Source organism: Monodelphis domestica, chromosome 4, assembly GCF_027887165.1.
Source record: "Monodelphis domestica isolate mMonDom1 chromosome 4, mMonDom1.pri, whole genome shotgun sequence".
NCBI classification, from domain to species: domain Eukaryota; kingdom Metazoa; phylum Chordata; class Mammalia; order Didelphimorphia; family Didelphidae; genus Monodelphis; species Monodelphis domestica.
This window is the reverse complement of record NC_077230.1, coordinates 233,819,696-233,835,141: the sequence shown is the minus strand read 5'-3', so window position 1 is coordinate 233,835,141 and position 15,446 is coordinate 233,819,696. Positions and strand designations below refer to the sequence as shown.

General features: G+C 41.3%; 1 protein-coding gene across 8 annotated transcripts in view; it reads right to left on the bottom strand.

Annotated features, from left to right (window-relative positions):
• Positions 1-15,446, bottom strand: part of PCSK7 (proprotein convertase subtilisin/kexin type 7) — a 43,908-nt gene that overhangs the window by 11,024 nt on the left and 17,438 nt on the right. For all 8 annotated transcript variants that reach the window (XM_016433836.2, XM_007494732.3, XM_001380817.4 and 5 more), the window contains 2 exons: positions 1,589-1,756; positions 646-753 (listed from right to left, as the gene is read on the bottom strand). In XM_016433836.2, the coding sequence (XP_016289322.1) occupies positions 646-753; positions 1,589-1,756 (276 nt within the window). The remainder of the gene's footprint in view (positions 1-645; positions 754-1,588; positions 1,757-15,446) is intronic.

The window sequence follows — 15,446 nt, the reverse complement described above, 5'->3', positions numbered from 1 at the left end:
CATGCATGTATTTCTGTCTTTAAAGATGGGACTGAAAGGAGTCAGAAAAACACCCAAGGAAGTAGGAAGCAGGTCCTTTGGCTAGAATAAACAGGCCAAAGGATCCCAAAGACACATCAAATTCTGAAGAATGTAGAGACTGACCATAGAGAAAAGGGGCTCTAGGACTTTGTAAAGAAAGGACCCCAGGCACAAAGCTAGAAAGTATTCTCAGCCAAACTCTCTCTGTAAGTTTCCTCCTTACTTAATCAAGGCACATAAATAAACAGTTTGAGTGGCAATCTCTCTATCCCACATCTGCCAAGAAAAGTGTTGGACAGGACGATATTAGAGAATAAAGGAAGGATGGGCTAGGTCTTAGACAACTAGTGTCATTCTTATTCTGACCTAGAATTCTTTCTTCATTAGTTTGTGCCTAATAACTTCATCTTTTAAGCAGCTGCAGGGAGTAGGCTATGGTATAGGCAGCTAAAATGATCTTCCTGATGGCAATCTAGCTGGATCTTTTTCTCCTAGAGAAATATTCTAAGGGTTTATTACGTAGGTCTGCCTTGTTTTCCTCTTTTTGGCTTTGCTGGACTTGGGAGGTCCTCTTAACCTTTCCATTTCTCTCTTCAGGTGGGTGATAAAAGGTCCCTTGCTCACCTTGGCAGCATTGACAAGCCTCCAAGCATTGAGCAAGCCAAAGCCATGCTGGTGACTGTGGCTGAAACCAGCCTCATTCGTGTCCCAGTCTGCACATCGATCTTCATACTGAAAAAAATCCAGGACCTAGTGAGAACCTCAACCTTTGAATGGAAGCTGAAGAGTTTAACCCTTTCTGTAATGGTCATTATTATCCAGACCTCCCACAGGGTCAAGAATGGGCTTCCTAGAAAGAGAGTCTATGATGTCTTCATGTTAAGGTCAAGCTTCTTTGGAGCAAGGATACATGGGTACCATCAGTAAGGAACCTAGCCAAAGCTCTATTTCTCAGGCCAATTGGAGATAAATACATATTAATTTTTTTAAAGCTTACCTTCTATCTTAGAATGAATACTAAGTATCAGTTTCCAAGGTAGAAGAGCCATAAGGGCTAGGCAATTGGGGTTAAGTGACTTGCTCAGGGTCACCCTGCTAGGAAGTATCTGATGCCAAATTTGAACCCAGGACTTCCCATCTCTAAGCCTGGCTCTCTATCCACTAAGTCACCCAGGTGCCCCAGACCTATATTAATTTTGTCTCAGATAGACTGGGTTTCTCATACATAATCCAGGGTCAGAACACAACATTCTTACTAGTGTCATCCACATGCAGCTAAGAAATGAGTATTCAAGTTCAATCCCTCTTTTAGACATGAGGAGCCTGAGGTTAAGAAAGGGGCCATAATGATAGGGTCAGACTTTAGACTCAGGTCATGTGACTCCAAATTTGGTGCTTTTCCTACACTAGTCTTCCATATGACATAGGCCCCATTGTCTAGACACAGCCTGGAACTTATAGCTCCTAGTAACCAGTGGCCCTGGCAATAAAGGGACACCTGAAAAGTCTCTGGAGCCATTAAGCTCAGGGTTGGGTTGGCTTCTTTGCCTACACATCAGTTCCTTACCTGGGTAGCTGTGAACACAATGATATGCTGGACATCACGCCAAGTGAGGCACGGCCTCACCTGCAGCATTAAGGCTATCATACCAGCTGCCAGGGGTGCTGCTGCTGAGGTCCCTGTGTGGCCCTCTGTGCAGCCTGTGCCCTTCTGCAGGTCCCAGTCAGTGGTCACCTAGCAAAGGGTCAAGAGAAGAAAAAGGGGTGAGGTGAGGATTGGCTGATTGATGACTGACAATTTGATTGACGATTCCTCAGTCCTCAAGGAAGAAGAGGTAATAGAGATATGGTTAGATCTATGGAACAGACTCACAGCACAACCTTTCCCTAATCAGGAAGTTTCTCTAGAAGAGAAGGGAGTAATCTAGATAGTTCTCTAGAAGAGCTTTTCCACTTAAATCTAGAAGGCTTTTCCACTTAAATCTCTTTCACGCACAAGTATCTTTGTGCACACTCATCTATCCTAAACCCGTCCACCCTCTTCAAGACCTGCAGCGATGGGGGAGTGGCGACGCAACAGGTGGAGGTGACCACTGGCAGTTGTGGTCACGATCCTGCACATAGGCGGCCCACGGACCGGTGGTCGCTCGGCCCTGTGGGCAGCAGGGACGTTCGGCAGCATCCTGGGCGACTGAGCAGCCCTCTCTAGGACAGCACTGCTCACCCTAATCAAGGGAGGGGACTAGAAAAGGTGTCCCAAACATTGCCTGCCCTACAAACACCCGGTCAGCACACCGCGGCTGGCGGGTCATCCCCTTTAAGCAGTCGAAATCAAATTAAAAATACAAAGAAACTCCTACTAGGAGCATGGAACATCAAGACATTACTTGATAGAGAGAATACCTCAAGACCTGAGAGAAGAACAGCTCTAATCGGTAAAGAACTGGCGCGATACATCGACATCACAGCCTTAAGCGAAACACGCTTACCAGAAGAGGGATCACTCAGTGAATCCACCACTGGATACACCTTCTTCTGGAAAGGTAGAGCCACAAATGAAGACAGAATCCACGGTGTTGGCCTGGCCAGTTTGCTCAAACAGCTGCCAGACTTGCCTGTGGGCATCAGCGACAGGCTCATGAAGATCCGTTTGCCTCTCAGCAAAGACCGGTATGCCATAATCATCAGCGCATATGCCCCAACACTGACCAGCACAGAGGAGACCATCGAGCAGTTCTACTCTGACCTGAATGCCATCCTGCACTCAGTGCCCACAAATGATAAGCTGATACTACTAGGAGACTTCAATGCCCGCGTTGGCCAGGACCATGAAAGATGGAAAGGGGTGCTCGGCAAACACGGCATGGGCAAAATGAGCAACAACGGCCTACTGCTACTCAGCAAATGCTCAGAGTTTGAACTCACCATCACAAACACTGTTCAGAATGGCGAACAAATATAAAACAACATGGATGCACCCAAGATCAAAACAGTGGCATCTCATTGACTACATCATTGTACGCGAGACATCCAGGATGTAAAGATCACCAGAGCCATGAGAGGAGCTGAATGCTGGACAGACCACCGATTGGTTAGAACGACTCTTCAAATGTGCATTGCACCTCGCCATCCAAAACTCACCCAGACAATTCGTGCATTTTACAACGTGAGTCGTCTTAGAGATCCATCTTATTTGCAAACATTCCAGTCCTGCCTGGACAACAAGCTGTCTGCCAAGGGACCACTCACTGGAAGCTCAGCCGAGAAATGGAACCAGTTCAGAGACGCAGTGAAGGAAACATCAAAGGCAGTCCTAGGCCCCAAACAGGACTGGTTTGACGAGAACAACACTGCTATTGAAGACCTATTGAGCAAGAAGAATAAAGCCTTTATGGAGTGGCAAAATAACCCAAACTCTGCTCCTAAAAAGGACAGATTCAAGTCTCTCCAAGCCATGGCGCAGTGTGAGATCAGGAAGATGCAAGACCGATGGTGGGAAAAAAATGGCAGAAGAAATCCAGTGGTTTGCTGATATGAAAAACTACAAACAATTTTTCAGTGCCCTCAAGACTGTCTATGGGCCATCAAAACCCACTACCACTCCCTTGCTATCCTCTGACAGTGACACTCTCATAAAAGATAAAAAAGGCATCAGCAACAGGTGGAAAGAACACTTCAGTCAGCTTTTCAACCGATCCTCTTCAGTCGACCAAAGCGCCCTTGACCAGATCCCCCAAAACCGCTCCATTGAACAACTTGATGTCCCTCCTTCAATAGAGGAAGTCCAAAAAGCCATTAAACAAATGAGTGCAGGCAAGGCACCCGGTAAAGACGGGATCCCAACTGAGGTGTACAAGGCCTTAAATGGAAAGGCGCTCCAGGCATTCCACATAGTACTGTAAACCTCAAAATTCCTTAGACTTATAAATGTTGGAAATTTCACCATTGGGATATTTCATACTTGGAAAATTTCTTACTGATAGTCTATTGGAATGGGAACCCCATTGGCATGGGAGGTTCTTTCTCTTCCCTTCTTAAGATTACTTTAGGACAGAGACCCTTTGCTGAACAATGGAAAGGACTTTGACCTATGCTTAAGCATAGAACAGGAATTTCTTTGAGTCTTGATTGATTTTAGAATTGATACAATGGAGATACTTGGAATAAATCTCCACCCTATTCAGTCCTAATAGGATTGAGTAAGGGCTGCAGCCTAGATCAAAATTTAATTATTCCAATCTCTACCATACTCAAGTTAACAGGATTTAGAAAGGGCTGTAGCAAAGGAGTATAGATTTAATCATTTGAAAATATGACCTTCAACAGACATGTGCAAAAGCCAGAAACCTCTGGGCGGTCCTGGGTTAAGCGAGAGCCTCCATTGACAGGGAAATTGATGAAGAGTGATTGGTAGATGTGAGGACTGAGGGGAGGCAACTTGGATGGTGTCCTTAAAGATAGGAGGGTCTGGAGACTGAAGGGGGGGGAGTAGTTTTTGAGCGGTGTGGTTCCTGGGCTCTGAGGAAGCTTGCTCTGAAGGAAGCTGAAGGTGGGGGCCTCTGAGACTGTTTCTCCATTTTGGACACGTGAGTAATAGGGACTGATCTCTTTTCTTTGCCCCAGCTATCTAAGGGCTTGGGCCTTTTGGCCCAGCCTAAACAGAAGGGGTATTTAAGCCCTATTCCCTTCTCTCCCCTTTCTCTCTATATATATATATCTCTAATTCCTTTCTTGCTCCTATTGTAATTAAACTCCAAAAAAGGCTGACGGCTGACTTGAGTTTTTCATTTAGGAATTACATAGCTGATTCCTTGGCGACCTTAAATTAATATATATCAGTCTTTTAAAGTGATTCCCTTGTAACATTGTGGCTGACCACACGGGAGTCTAAAGAATCCTCTCAATAAAACTTTTTCCTTGCCTTTTTACTATACTGTTTCACCACTTAGTCCTTTTTTTTTAACAAAAAACTTGGCTTAAAGACACAGCTGCTAGAACACGTGAGTATAAAAAACTTTTTCTCTTTTCTCCTTAAGTTAAATTGGAATCAGCAGTTTTTTCTTTTTCTTCCTTTTAATCTTAAGGGACAGCTGGGTAGCTCAGCGGATTGAGAGCCAGCCCTAGAGGCAGAAAGTCCTGGGTTCAAATCGGACCTCAGATACTTCCCAGCTGTGTGACTCTGATAGACAGAAAACAGCTGTTTTTAAATCTCAGCAACAGGACTCTAAAGTCCTGGCTGGAAGAACTGTTTCTAAATATCCTTTCCCTTAAGGAACAACTTCCTGGATTAGAAAAAAAAAAAACCCTGTGGAAAGTTTGTTGCTTTGCCCTGCTCCCCACGTGTTTTGTGAAATTACAAAATATACATATAAAAATGAGTACTACATTCTTTGACAATTATATGGCAGCTGAAGAAGTAGGGGCATTGAGGAATGAAGGATACCTCCAAATTTTTATATTAATAGGTACTGTCATTTTTGTACTCCTCAATACTATATTTAGAGATGAAAAAATAAAAAATATTGAGGATAAAATAAAACAAAATGAGGATAAAATAAAACAAAATGAGGATAAAATAAAACAAAATGAGGATAAAATAGAAAATATTGAGGATAAAATAGAAAATGTTGAGGATAAAATAGAAAAAAATGAGGATAAAATAGAAAATATTGAGGATAAAATAGAAAAAATTGAGGATAAAATAGAAAAAATTGAGGATACAATAGGAAATATTGAGAATAAAATAGAAAAACTTGAGGATAAAATAGGAAATATTGAGAATAAAATAGGAAATATTGAGGATAAAATGGGAAATATGGAAGATAAAATAGGAAAAATTGAAGATAAAATGCAAGCCCAATTAGAAGATCTAAAAAGTTTCTTACAGGATCAATTGGCAAAAAACCACTCTACCAGAAACAGACCTGTTTCTGAACCTTTGAATGAGGAAATTTCCTTCCCTGAAATAGAGATGGAAAACACCTTCCCTATAGCCCAGTTAACAGACTGCTTCTCTCGTGTAGTGCAAATCTTGTCTGAATTTAATCCCCAAAACCCTTCCCCTGCAATCCCAGCTTCTCATGTTCCTTCTCCTACAGAAAACCAAATTCCAATGCAAGGGAGATCTTGTCCTCCTAGAGAAACCTGTCCTTGTCAAACTGACCCACAGGTGCAAAATTCAACTAGAGGCCTGTTTCCTCTAAGAGAAGTACCTGAAATAGGACGAAATGGGGATGTGGTGACTTTAAGACATAGGATACCGTTTACTCCCCAAGAAATAAATGAATTTACACGAAATATCCCCACATATGAACAAGATCCTTTTCTAGTAACAAAAAAGATGGGAGACATATTTTTTCAATATAATCCGTCTTACAAGGACGTTGAGAGCTTACTACAGGCTTTTTTAAGTGAACGTGAAAAAAATAAAATAATTGCTCATGTCAACAAAACCCGGGGGCGTAATGCAGCACATTGGCCATCTCAGGATCCCGAATGGGACTATAATAATCCTGAGGACTATCTACAACTATACCGTTGTAGAGAGGCCATCCTCACGGCCATGAAGGAATGTGCGGACAGTACAGATAAGTGGATGGAACTGGAAAAAATTAAGCAAAAGGAAAACGAAACACCCTCCAGATTTATGGACAGAATTATCGAGTTTGGGGACAGATACTTAGATTGGGACTTAAATAAAGAGAATAGTTTAAGACAAGTTAGAAGAATCTTTGTAAATAATTCTTGCAAAGTAATTAAAAATTATTTTAAAACACAATGCCCAAGATGGTCAGATATGGACCTTGAAGAATTGCGAAAAACAGCTATATATGTTTTTAAGGGAAACGAAGAAAAGGAGAAAGAGAATAATGATGACATGGAAGAAATGAAGAAAAAAATGAGATGTGTAATAGATAGGATAACTAAATTAGAAAGTGGGCATGATAATGAACCAACGACAATTGCCCCTCTCCAGAAATCCAATTATCAATCCATTACTTGCCACTTCTGTGAGAAGAAGGGCCACAAAATGATGGAATGTAGAACCTTTCTTAAGATGTTTGGAAGGAATACACAGTTTAATAATGGTTTTAGAAATAATAACTATAGAAATTATGATAATGGTTATAGAAACCAGAATTCTAGAAATTATAATAATGACTATGGAAATAACTATAATGAATATAGAAATAAGAACTTTAGAAACCAGAATTATAGAAATAGGAATTGGGAATTTAATGACAATGCTCAAATTGAAGAAAATTTTAATGGTAATACTCAACAATATATGAGAAATGGCGCTCGTCCAAAAATTACTCGAGGTACTAATGACCCTCAGAGAGGTGCCCTTCAGGGGGGTGCCCAAGGAATATCCCAAACACAATGATGGTGCCCGGGGGGGGCTGGGGCACAGGAATCAGAGGATACAACCTTTGATTTCCCAGACCCTGATGTCCTACTACCCGTTGTCCCTATCCACTGCCCTCCCCATACTAATGAACCCCATGTTACCTTAAAAGTGGGTAACACCTATTATGATTGTCTATTAGACACCGGAGCTTCCTGGTCTGTATTAAAGAGAACACCTGATTTACAATGTTATTCTATTGGCTCAGAGAATGTAATGGGAGTATCAGGAATAACCCAAAGAGTTAAAAGACTTCCTCCTAGAATGGTGTCTGTAGGACCCCTAGAGGTACAACACTCCTTCCTTTTGATGCCTGACTCCCCTTTAAATTTGCTGGGGAGGGACCTTCTATGCAAACTCAGAGCCACAATAACCTGCTCCCCAGATGGCTCATTATCATTAGAAGTACCAGAGGAATCTTTAAATTTACTCCCTGTACTTCTCTCGGAAAACCAGGAGGCAAAAGAACCTTCCATTTTTGAAATACCTAAAGATATACCAGAGTCTCTTTGGGCCACATCTTCTTCTGATGTAGGCTTACTCAAATCTGCTGTTCCTGTGCAGATAAAAACTAAATCTAGCCCACCTCCTTCTATCCCTCAGTATCCCCTCTCAAAGGAGGCAATTGAGGGTATTACACCAGTTATTAACTCATTAATAGAACAGGGAATAATAATCCCTTGCAAATCTGAATACAACACGCCCATCCTGCCAATTAAAAAACCAAAAAAAGGACCCGATGGCAAACACATCTATAGATTCGTACAGGATCTAAGGGCAGTGAATAATCACGTTATAAAGAGACACTCCGTAGTTTCTAACATACATACTATTATTTCATCTATTCCTAGCACAGCTACATACTTTACAGTAGTAGACTTGTGTTCAGCTTTCTTTTCCATACCAATACATGAAAACTCCAGGCATATTTTTGCTTTCACCTGGAAGGGCTCACAATATACCTGGTGTCGGCTGCCACAGGGTTATGTCGAAAGTCCGAGCTTATTTGAGCAAATTTTGAGCCAAGACACAGACAATATAACATTTAAAAATAGCAAATTAATCAAATATGTAGATGATCTACTCTTGGCTTCAACAGATGCAGAAACATGTCAAGAAGATAGCAAACACCTTCTTTTGGAATTGCACAAAAGAGGACATAAAATCTCTAAGGATAAAGTTCAATGGTGTCTCCAAAAAGTAGAATATTTGGGATTCATCTTGACTGCGGGTGCTCGTTATATTTCTCCAAAACGAATTGAGAACATTCAAAAATTGAGTGCTCCTACCACTAAGAAACAGCTGAGAGCAATTTTAGGAGCAACAGGGTTTTGTAGACAATGGATTCCATGCTATGGGGAAATCACTAAACCCCTTATAGCATTAACAAAGGATTCGGTTCCTGAACCCCTCAAATTAGAGCCTGAACACTTGTCAGCTCTAACAGATCTGAAAAAGGCTATCATGTCTGCCCCTGCTCTAGGCATCCCAGATTACAACAAGCCATTTACCTTATATGTGCATGAGCGAAGAGGAGTAGCCTCTGGTGTGTTAACTCAGACTTTGGGACCTTCTCAGCGCCCAATTGCTTATTATTCTGCCCAACTAGACCCAGTAGCAGCAGGAGCACCACCATGCCTTAGAGGAGTAGCTGCTACAGCCTTACTAGTAACAAAAACCGTTGATTTAGTATTGGGATGTCCATTAACAATAATGTGCCCACATGAGATTGAAGCATTATTGGTAAAACATAGAACACAGGCATTCTCGGATCAGAGAATTACAAGGTATGAAATAACCTTATTAAATAGTGAAAATATTACCTTGAAACGCTGTTCAACTCTTAACCCTGCCACCTTGCTTCCAGATTTACCCACTTCAGGAGAACCACTACATAACTGTGAAACATTAGTGTCCATGGCAGAAAAGCCTCGAGATAATCTCTTGGACACTCCCTTAGACAATGCAGATCTGATTTTATTTACCGATGGTTCCTCTTTTATGAGGGATGGCATACGTTACACTGGAGCTGCCGTAGTCTCAGAATTTGCCACTGAATGGTCAGCTTCACTACCTTCTAACATTAGCGCTCAAGGAGCAGAACTCATAGCTCTAAAACAAGCTTGTATAATTGCCAAGGATAAAAAGGCAACAATTTATACAGATTCTAGATATGCTTTCGGCATTTGTCACTCAGTCGGGATGCTATGGCTCCAAAGAGGATTTTTAACCTCAGCTGGAAAATCCATAGCTAATGCAGAAATTATTAATGAAGTTCTTTCTGCTCTCAAACTGCCTAAAGCCCTAGCTGTAGTTCATTGCTCTGCCCATACAGGTGGCTCTGACCCTGTCTCTAGAGGAAATGACCGAGCAGATGCCGCTGCAAAACTAGCAGCCATAGAAGGACCTGGATTAATTTTAACATTAACAACCACTGATAATTTAAATTTATCACTCTCCTATAATGAAAAGGAAGTGGAAAAATGGAAACAAAAATTTAAAGCAAAACAAATTAATGGAGTATGGGTGTCATCTGAAGGAAAACCCCTGCTCCCTAGAAGTTTCTATAACCAAATTTGCCAATCTATTCATAAAAATGGTCATTTTGGCACCCAGGGCATTGTGGACTCTGTCAAGAGAGTATGGATAGCCCCTGGTATAACTACTGTAGCCTCTAAAGTATGTTCAGCCTGCCCTATTTGCCAGGCATATAACCAACATGCATATCGTGGAAAAGCCTTTGGGGGACGTCCTCTGGCTTACACACCTTTTGAACATCTACAGATAGATTTCATAACAATGCCAAAGGCTGGACGTTATAAATTTTGTCTAGTAATTGTAGATCAACTAACCAGATGGCCGGAAGTATTTCCTACAACCCGAGCCACAGCAGATTTTGTTGCAAAGATACTTTTAAAAGAAATTATCCCTCGTTTTGGCCTACCAGCACGTATTGACTCCGATAGAGGGAGTCATTTTACCGATTCTGTCTTAAATCAAATATATTCTTGCTTGGGGATAACTCCAAAATTCCATGTTCCATATCACCCCCAGAGCTCAGGCCAAGTGGAGAGGATGAATAAAGAACTTAAGACTATGATTGGCAAATTATGCACTGAGACCCATTTAAAATGGCCTGAAATTCTCCCTCTGGCCCTATTTTATCTTAGAAGCAGACCTAGAGGAGACTTACATATTTCACCATTTGAGATGCTTTTTGGACATCCGCCTATACAGGCTAAGCCTTTCTCCCCGGCTTATACATCGCTATTAGGGGGAGATATTACTATTGCTTCCTATATACAGGAGTTACAGCACAAACTACGTGAACTTCATGAATCTGGAGCTGCAGTACAAGCTGGACCATTAGACTTTTCTCTGCATGACCTGAACCCAGGAGATAAAGTTTATATCAAGAATTTCAAGCGAACTGGAGCAACTGAACCTTCATGGGAAGGACCATTCCAAATATTATTAACTACTCCAACATCTATAAAGATTGGAGAAAGAGACTCTTGGATTCACTGCTCACATGTGAAGAAAGCATCTTCTGCTGAGACTGATTGACTCTATCCTATTATATGAATTGTGACTCTATCTTATCATATGAATTGGAGATAATAATCCATAGACAAATGGATATTTTTTTTCAAGAATATATTGAATTACTGATTTTTTTTCTTATTTTTTTCTTATTTCTTTTCTTTTCTTTTTTTATCAGAATATTTGATTTTTTCTCATTTTTTGTACTGAAGGTACACATAATTAATACTAATATTATTTTTTCCCTGCAGTAATACAAGTTAATATATATACTCTTGCTATAATATCAATATATGCCTAAAAGCTTTAAACTATGGGAACCTGCCATTTATTGATAAAATATTATAGAACTGTGATTAATGTTTGTGTCTGATTCCAGGAAAAGGGATAAAAACAAGGAGCACAGACTAAACCTGAATAGTGCCAATAGAGCACACAAAAAATATTAAAGTGAGACTCGAGGTTGCGACGCTTAACTTATGTTTAAGTCGTAGGACTTCCTTGTATCTACACTCTTTTCGAAATACTCAAACAAGTACAAAGCTTGACTATCATGCTGGCTCCCTATATCCCTGAGGAAAAATCAGACAAGGGAATGACATTTCCCCATCAAAATAGAATTCTAATTCTTTTCTTCTTATATTATGGCAACTTCCTGTAGTCTTGGCTACAAATGGCTAAGTGAAATATTACTGCATTCTGTCCTACATACTTGTGGGATAGAAATTACTTTAATCTGGACCTATACAAGGTCTATTTTGAGTTTTTCTTATGTTTTTGATTATTTTTCTATTCTTTTGATATTTGACACATACACCCCCATAACTGAACATTGCATTCTGAGCTAAACTTGATAATTTTTTTTTAAATACTTACTTCAGGGGGGATTGTATTTTAATTTAAAATCTAAGAATTTTTGAATTTTTTTTTTGTTTGAGATTTTATTTTTATAAAAATCCAAGACTTTTGTTTAAGATTTTACTGTTATAAAAAATTTTCAAAGATTTTGATTTTGTTCGAGAAAAGATCTTCAAGAAAGAAGCTTGAAACTTTTATATCCAGAGAATGAACTGTTGCAGAAAGATGCCAAAAACCTACACTTCATCAAGAAGATCAAGAATGAACTTTGGATGTGATTGATTGGACTGAACTTTTGATTGAACATTTATTGTAACATTTATGCCAAAAGGGACTGCCCCTAATTTGGCTTTCTGTCAATGCGCCTAGCAAACATTGGTTTTGCTTTCTTTTCTTTTCTATTTCCTCTCTCACTATTCTAATTTCTCTTAGAAAATTGAATATTGTGTATATCTTTAGTTAGAAGTGAATTTAGAACTACAAAATGATTATGTTAAATGATCAATGGGGAGACTAGTCTCCCAATGATCATCAGGGGGGATTGTAAACCTCAAAATTCCTTAGACTTATAAATGTTGGAAATTTCACCATTGGGATATTTCATACTTGGAAAATTTCTTACTGATAGTCTATTGGAATGGGAACCCCATTGGCATGGGAGGTTCTTTCTCTTCCCTTCTTAAGATTACTTTAGGACAGAGACCCTTTGCTGAACAATGGAAAGGACTTTGACCTATGCTTAAGCATAGAACAGGAATTTCTTTGAGTCTTGATTGATTTTAGAATTGATACAATGGAGATACTTGGAATAAATCTCCACCCTATTCAGTCCTAATAGGATTGAGTAAGGGCTGCAGCCTAGATCAAAATTTAATTATTCCAATCTCTACCATACTCAAGTTAACAGGATTTAGAAAGGGCTGTAGCAAAGGAGTATAGATTTAATCATTTGAAAATATGACCTTCAACAGACATGTGCAAAAGCCAGAAACCTCTGGGCGGTCCTGGGTTAAGCGAGAGCCTCCATTGACAGGGAAATTGATGAAGAGTGATTGGTAGATGTGAGGACTGAGGGGAGGCAACTTGGATGGTGTCCTTAAAGATAGGAGGGTCTGGAGACTGAAGGGGGGGGAGTAGTTTTTGAGCGGTGTGGTTCCTGGGCTCTGAGGAAGCTTGCTCTGAAGGAAGCTGAAGGTGGGGGCCTCTGAGACTGTTTCTCCATTTTGGACACGTGAGTAATAGGGACTGATCTCTTTTCTTTGCCCCAGCTATCTAAGGGCTTGGGCCTTTTGGCCCAGCCTAAACAGAAGGGGTATTTAAGCCCTATTCCCTTCTCTCCCCTTTCTCTCTATATATATATATCTCTAATTCCTTTCTTGCTCCTATTGTAATTAAACTCCAAAAAAGGCTGACGGCTGACTTGAGTTTTTCATTTAGGAATTACATAGCTGATTCCTTGGCGACCTTAAATTAATATATATCAGTCTTTTAAAGTGATTCCCTTGTAACAGTACTGACCAGCATATGGGAAGAGGAAGACATGCCCACAGAACTCAGAGATGCCTCCATCGTAGCCCTATACAAGAACAAAGGCTCACAAGCAGCCTGTGACAACTACAGAGGCATCTCACTACTCTCTACTGCTGGAAAGATCCTCGCCCGTGTTATACTCAACAGACTCCTGTCATCTGTTTCAGAGCAGAACCTGCCTGAATCACAATGTGGCTTCCGACCAGATCGCAGCACCATCGACATGGCCTTCACAGTGAGGCAAATGCAGGAAAAATGCCTTGAGCAGAACCTGAGTCTCTACATTGTCTTCATAGACCTGACAAAGGCGTTCGACACAGTGAACAGGGACACATTGTGGGTGATCCTCAGCAAGCTCGGTTGCCCAGCAAAATTCGTCAAACTGATCCAGCTCTTTCATGTCGACATGACAGGGGAAGTCCTATCTGTTGGAGAGACTTCTGATCGCTTCAACATCTCCAATGGCGTGAAACAAGGCTGTCCTTGCTCCGGTACTATACAACCTATTTTTAACCCAAGTATTACAACATGCTGTGATGGATCTAGACCTGGGCATCTACATCAAATACCGACTGGATGGCTCACTATTCGACCTTCGCCGCCTGACTGCAAAAACAAAGACAACAGAGAGACTCATCCTGGAAGCTCTCTTTGCAGATGACTGTGCTCTCATGGCCCACCAAGAAAATCATCTCCAAACCATTGTGGACAGGTTCTCCACCGTAACAAAACTGTTTGGCCTGACTATCAGCCTCAGCAAAACAGAGGTGCTGTTCCAACCTGCACCAGGGAGGCCAACGAACCAGCCATGCATTACAATTGATGGCACGCAGCTTTCTAATGTCAACACTTTCAAGTACCTGGGCAGCACCATCGCCAATGACGGGTCCCTAGACCATGAGATTTATGCCAGGATCCAAAAGGCCAGCCAGGCACTTGGGTGGCTGTGCTGCAAAGTCCTCCAACACAGAGGTGTAAGCACTGCGACGAAGCTCAAAGTGTATAACACAGTGGTCCTCAGCTTGCTCCTGTACGGTTGTGAAACATGGACACTGTACCAGAAGCACATGAAGCAGCTGGAGCAATTCCTCCAATGCTCCCTCCGGTCAATCATGAGGATCCGATGGCAGGACCGAATCACCAATCAGGAAGTCCTCGACAGAGCCAACTCCACCAGCATCGAAGTCATGGTCCTCAAAACCCAGCTACGATGGTCTGGACACGTCATCCGCATGGACCCACAGTGAATACCAAGACAGGTATTCTATGGTGAACTGTCAGCTGGACTCAGGAAACAAGGCCGACCAAAGAAAAGATTCAAGGATCAGCTAAAGTCAAACTTGAAGTGGGCTGGCATTACACCAAAGCAACTAGAACTCGCTGCCTCTGACAGAAGCAGCTGGTGAGCCCACATTAACCAGGCCGCCACCACCTTTGAAGATGAGCGACGTCGACGTCTTGCTGCTGTGCGTGAACGCCGACACCAGGCCACAGCCGCACCTCCCGTAACAAATGGCGTCCTATGCCCCATGTGCCACAAACTCTGTGCACCTCAGCCTTTGGACTCCAAAGCCACATGAGGGTACACCATAGATGAAATTGCACAAAGACAATCGTCATTCTCGGTCACCGAGAGACTACCACTACTATCTCTAGAAGAGCATCTAGATTCTTCTGACAATTCAGTGAAAGTAGAGGTGTTTTAACCCCCAAGTTAGATATTATAAATTATTATATATATATATATATATATATATATATATATATATATATATATATAAAATAGATTATAAAAAGTAATTAGGATAGTGCCTGGCACATAGTAGATACTATATAAATGCTTCCCCCTTAATCCTCATGTTACTCATTAAGAACCAGAAGAACCACGGAAACAGAAAATGAAAATTACAGGTAGCTCTGTATGTGCATGTATGATATAGATGAGGCCTAAAATAAAGGCATTTTCCTGATCCTTACTCCTGAACTCTCCTTTTAACCACTTTAACCACTGCCACCCCTGCCTTCCCCACCAACATGCAAAATAGAGGACGTGTCCAGGGAAGCTCCTGGGACTTAGCTGGAGTGA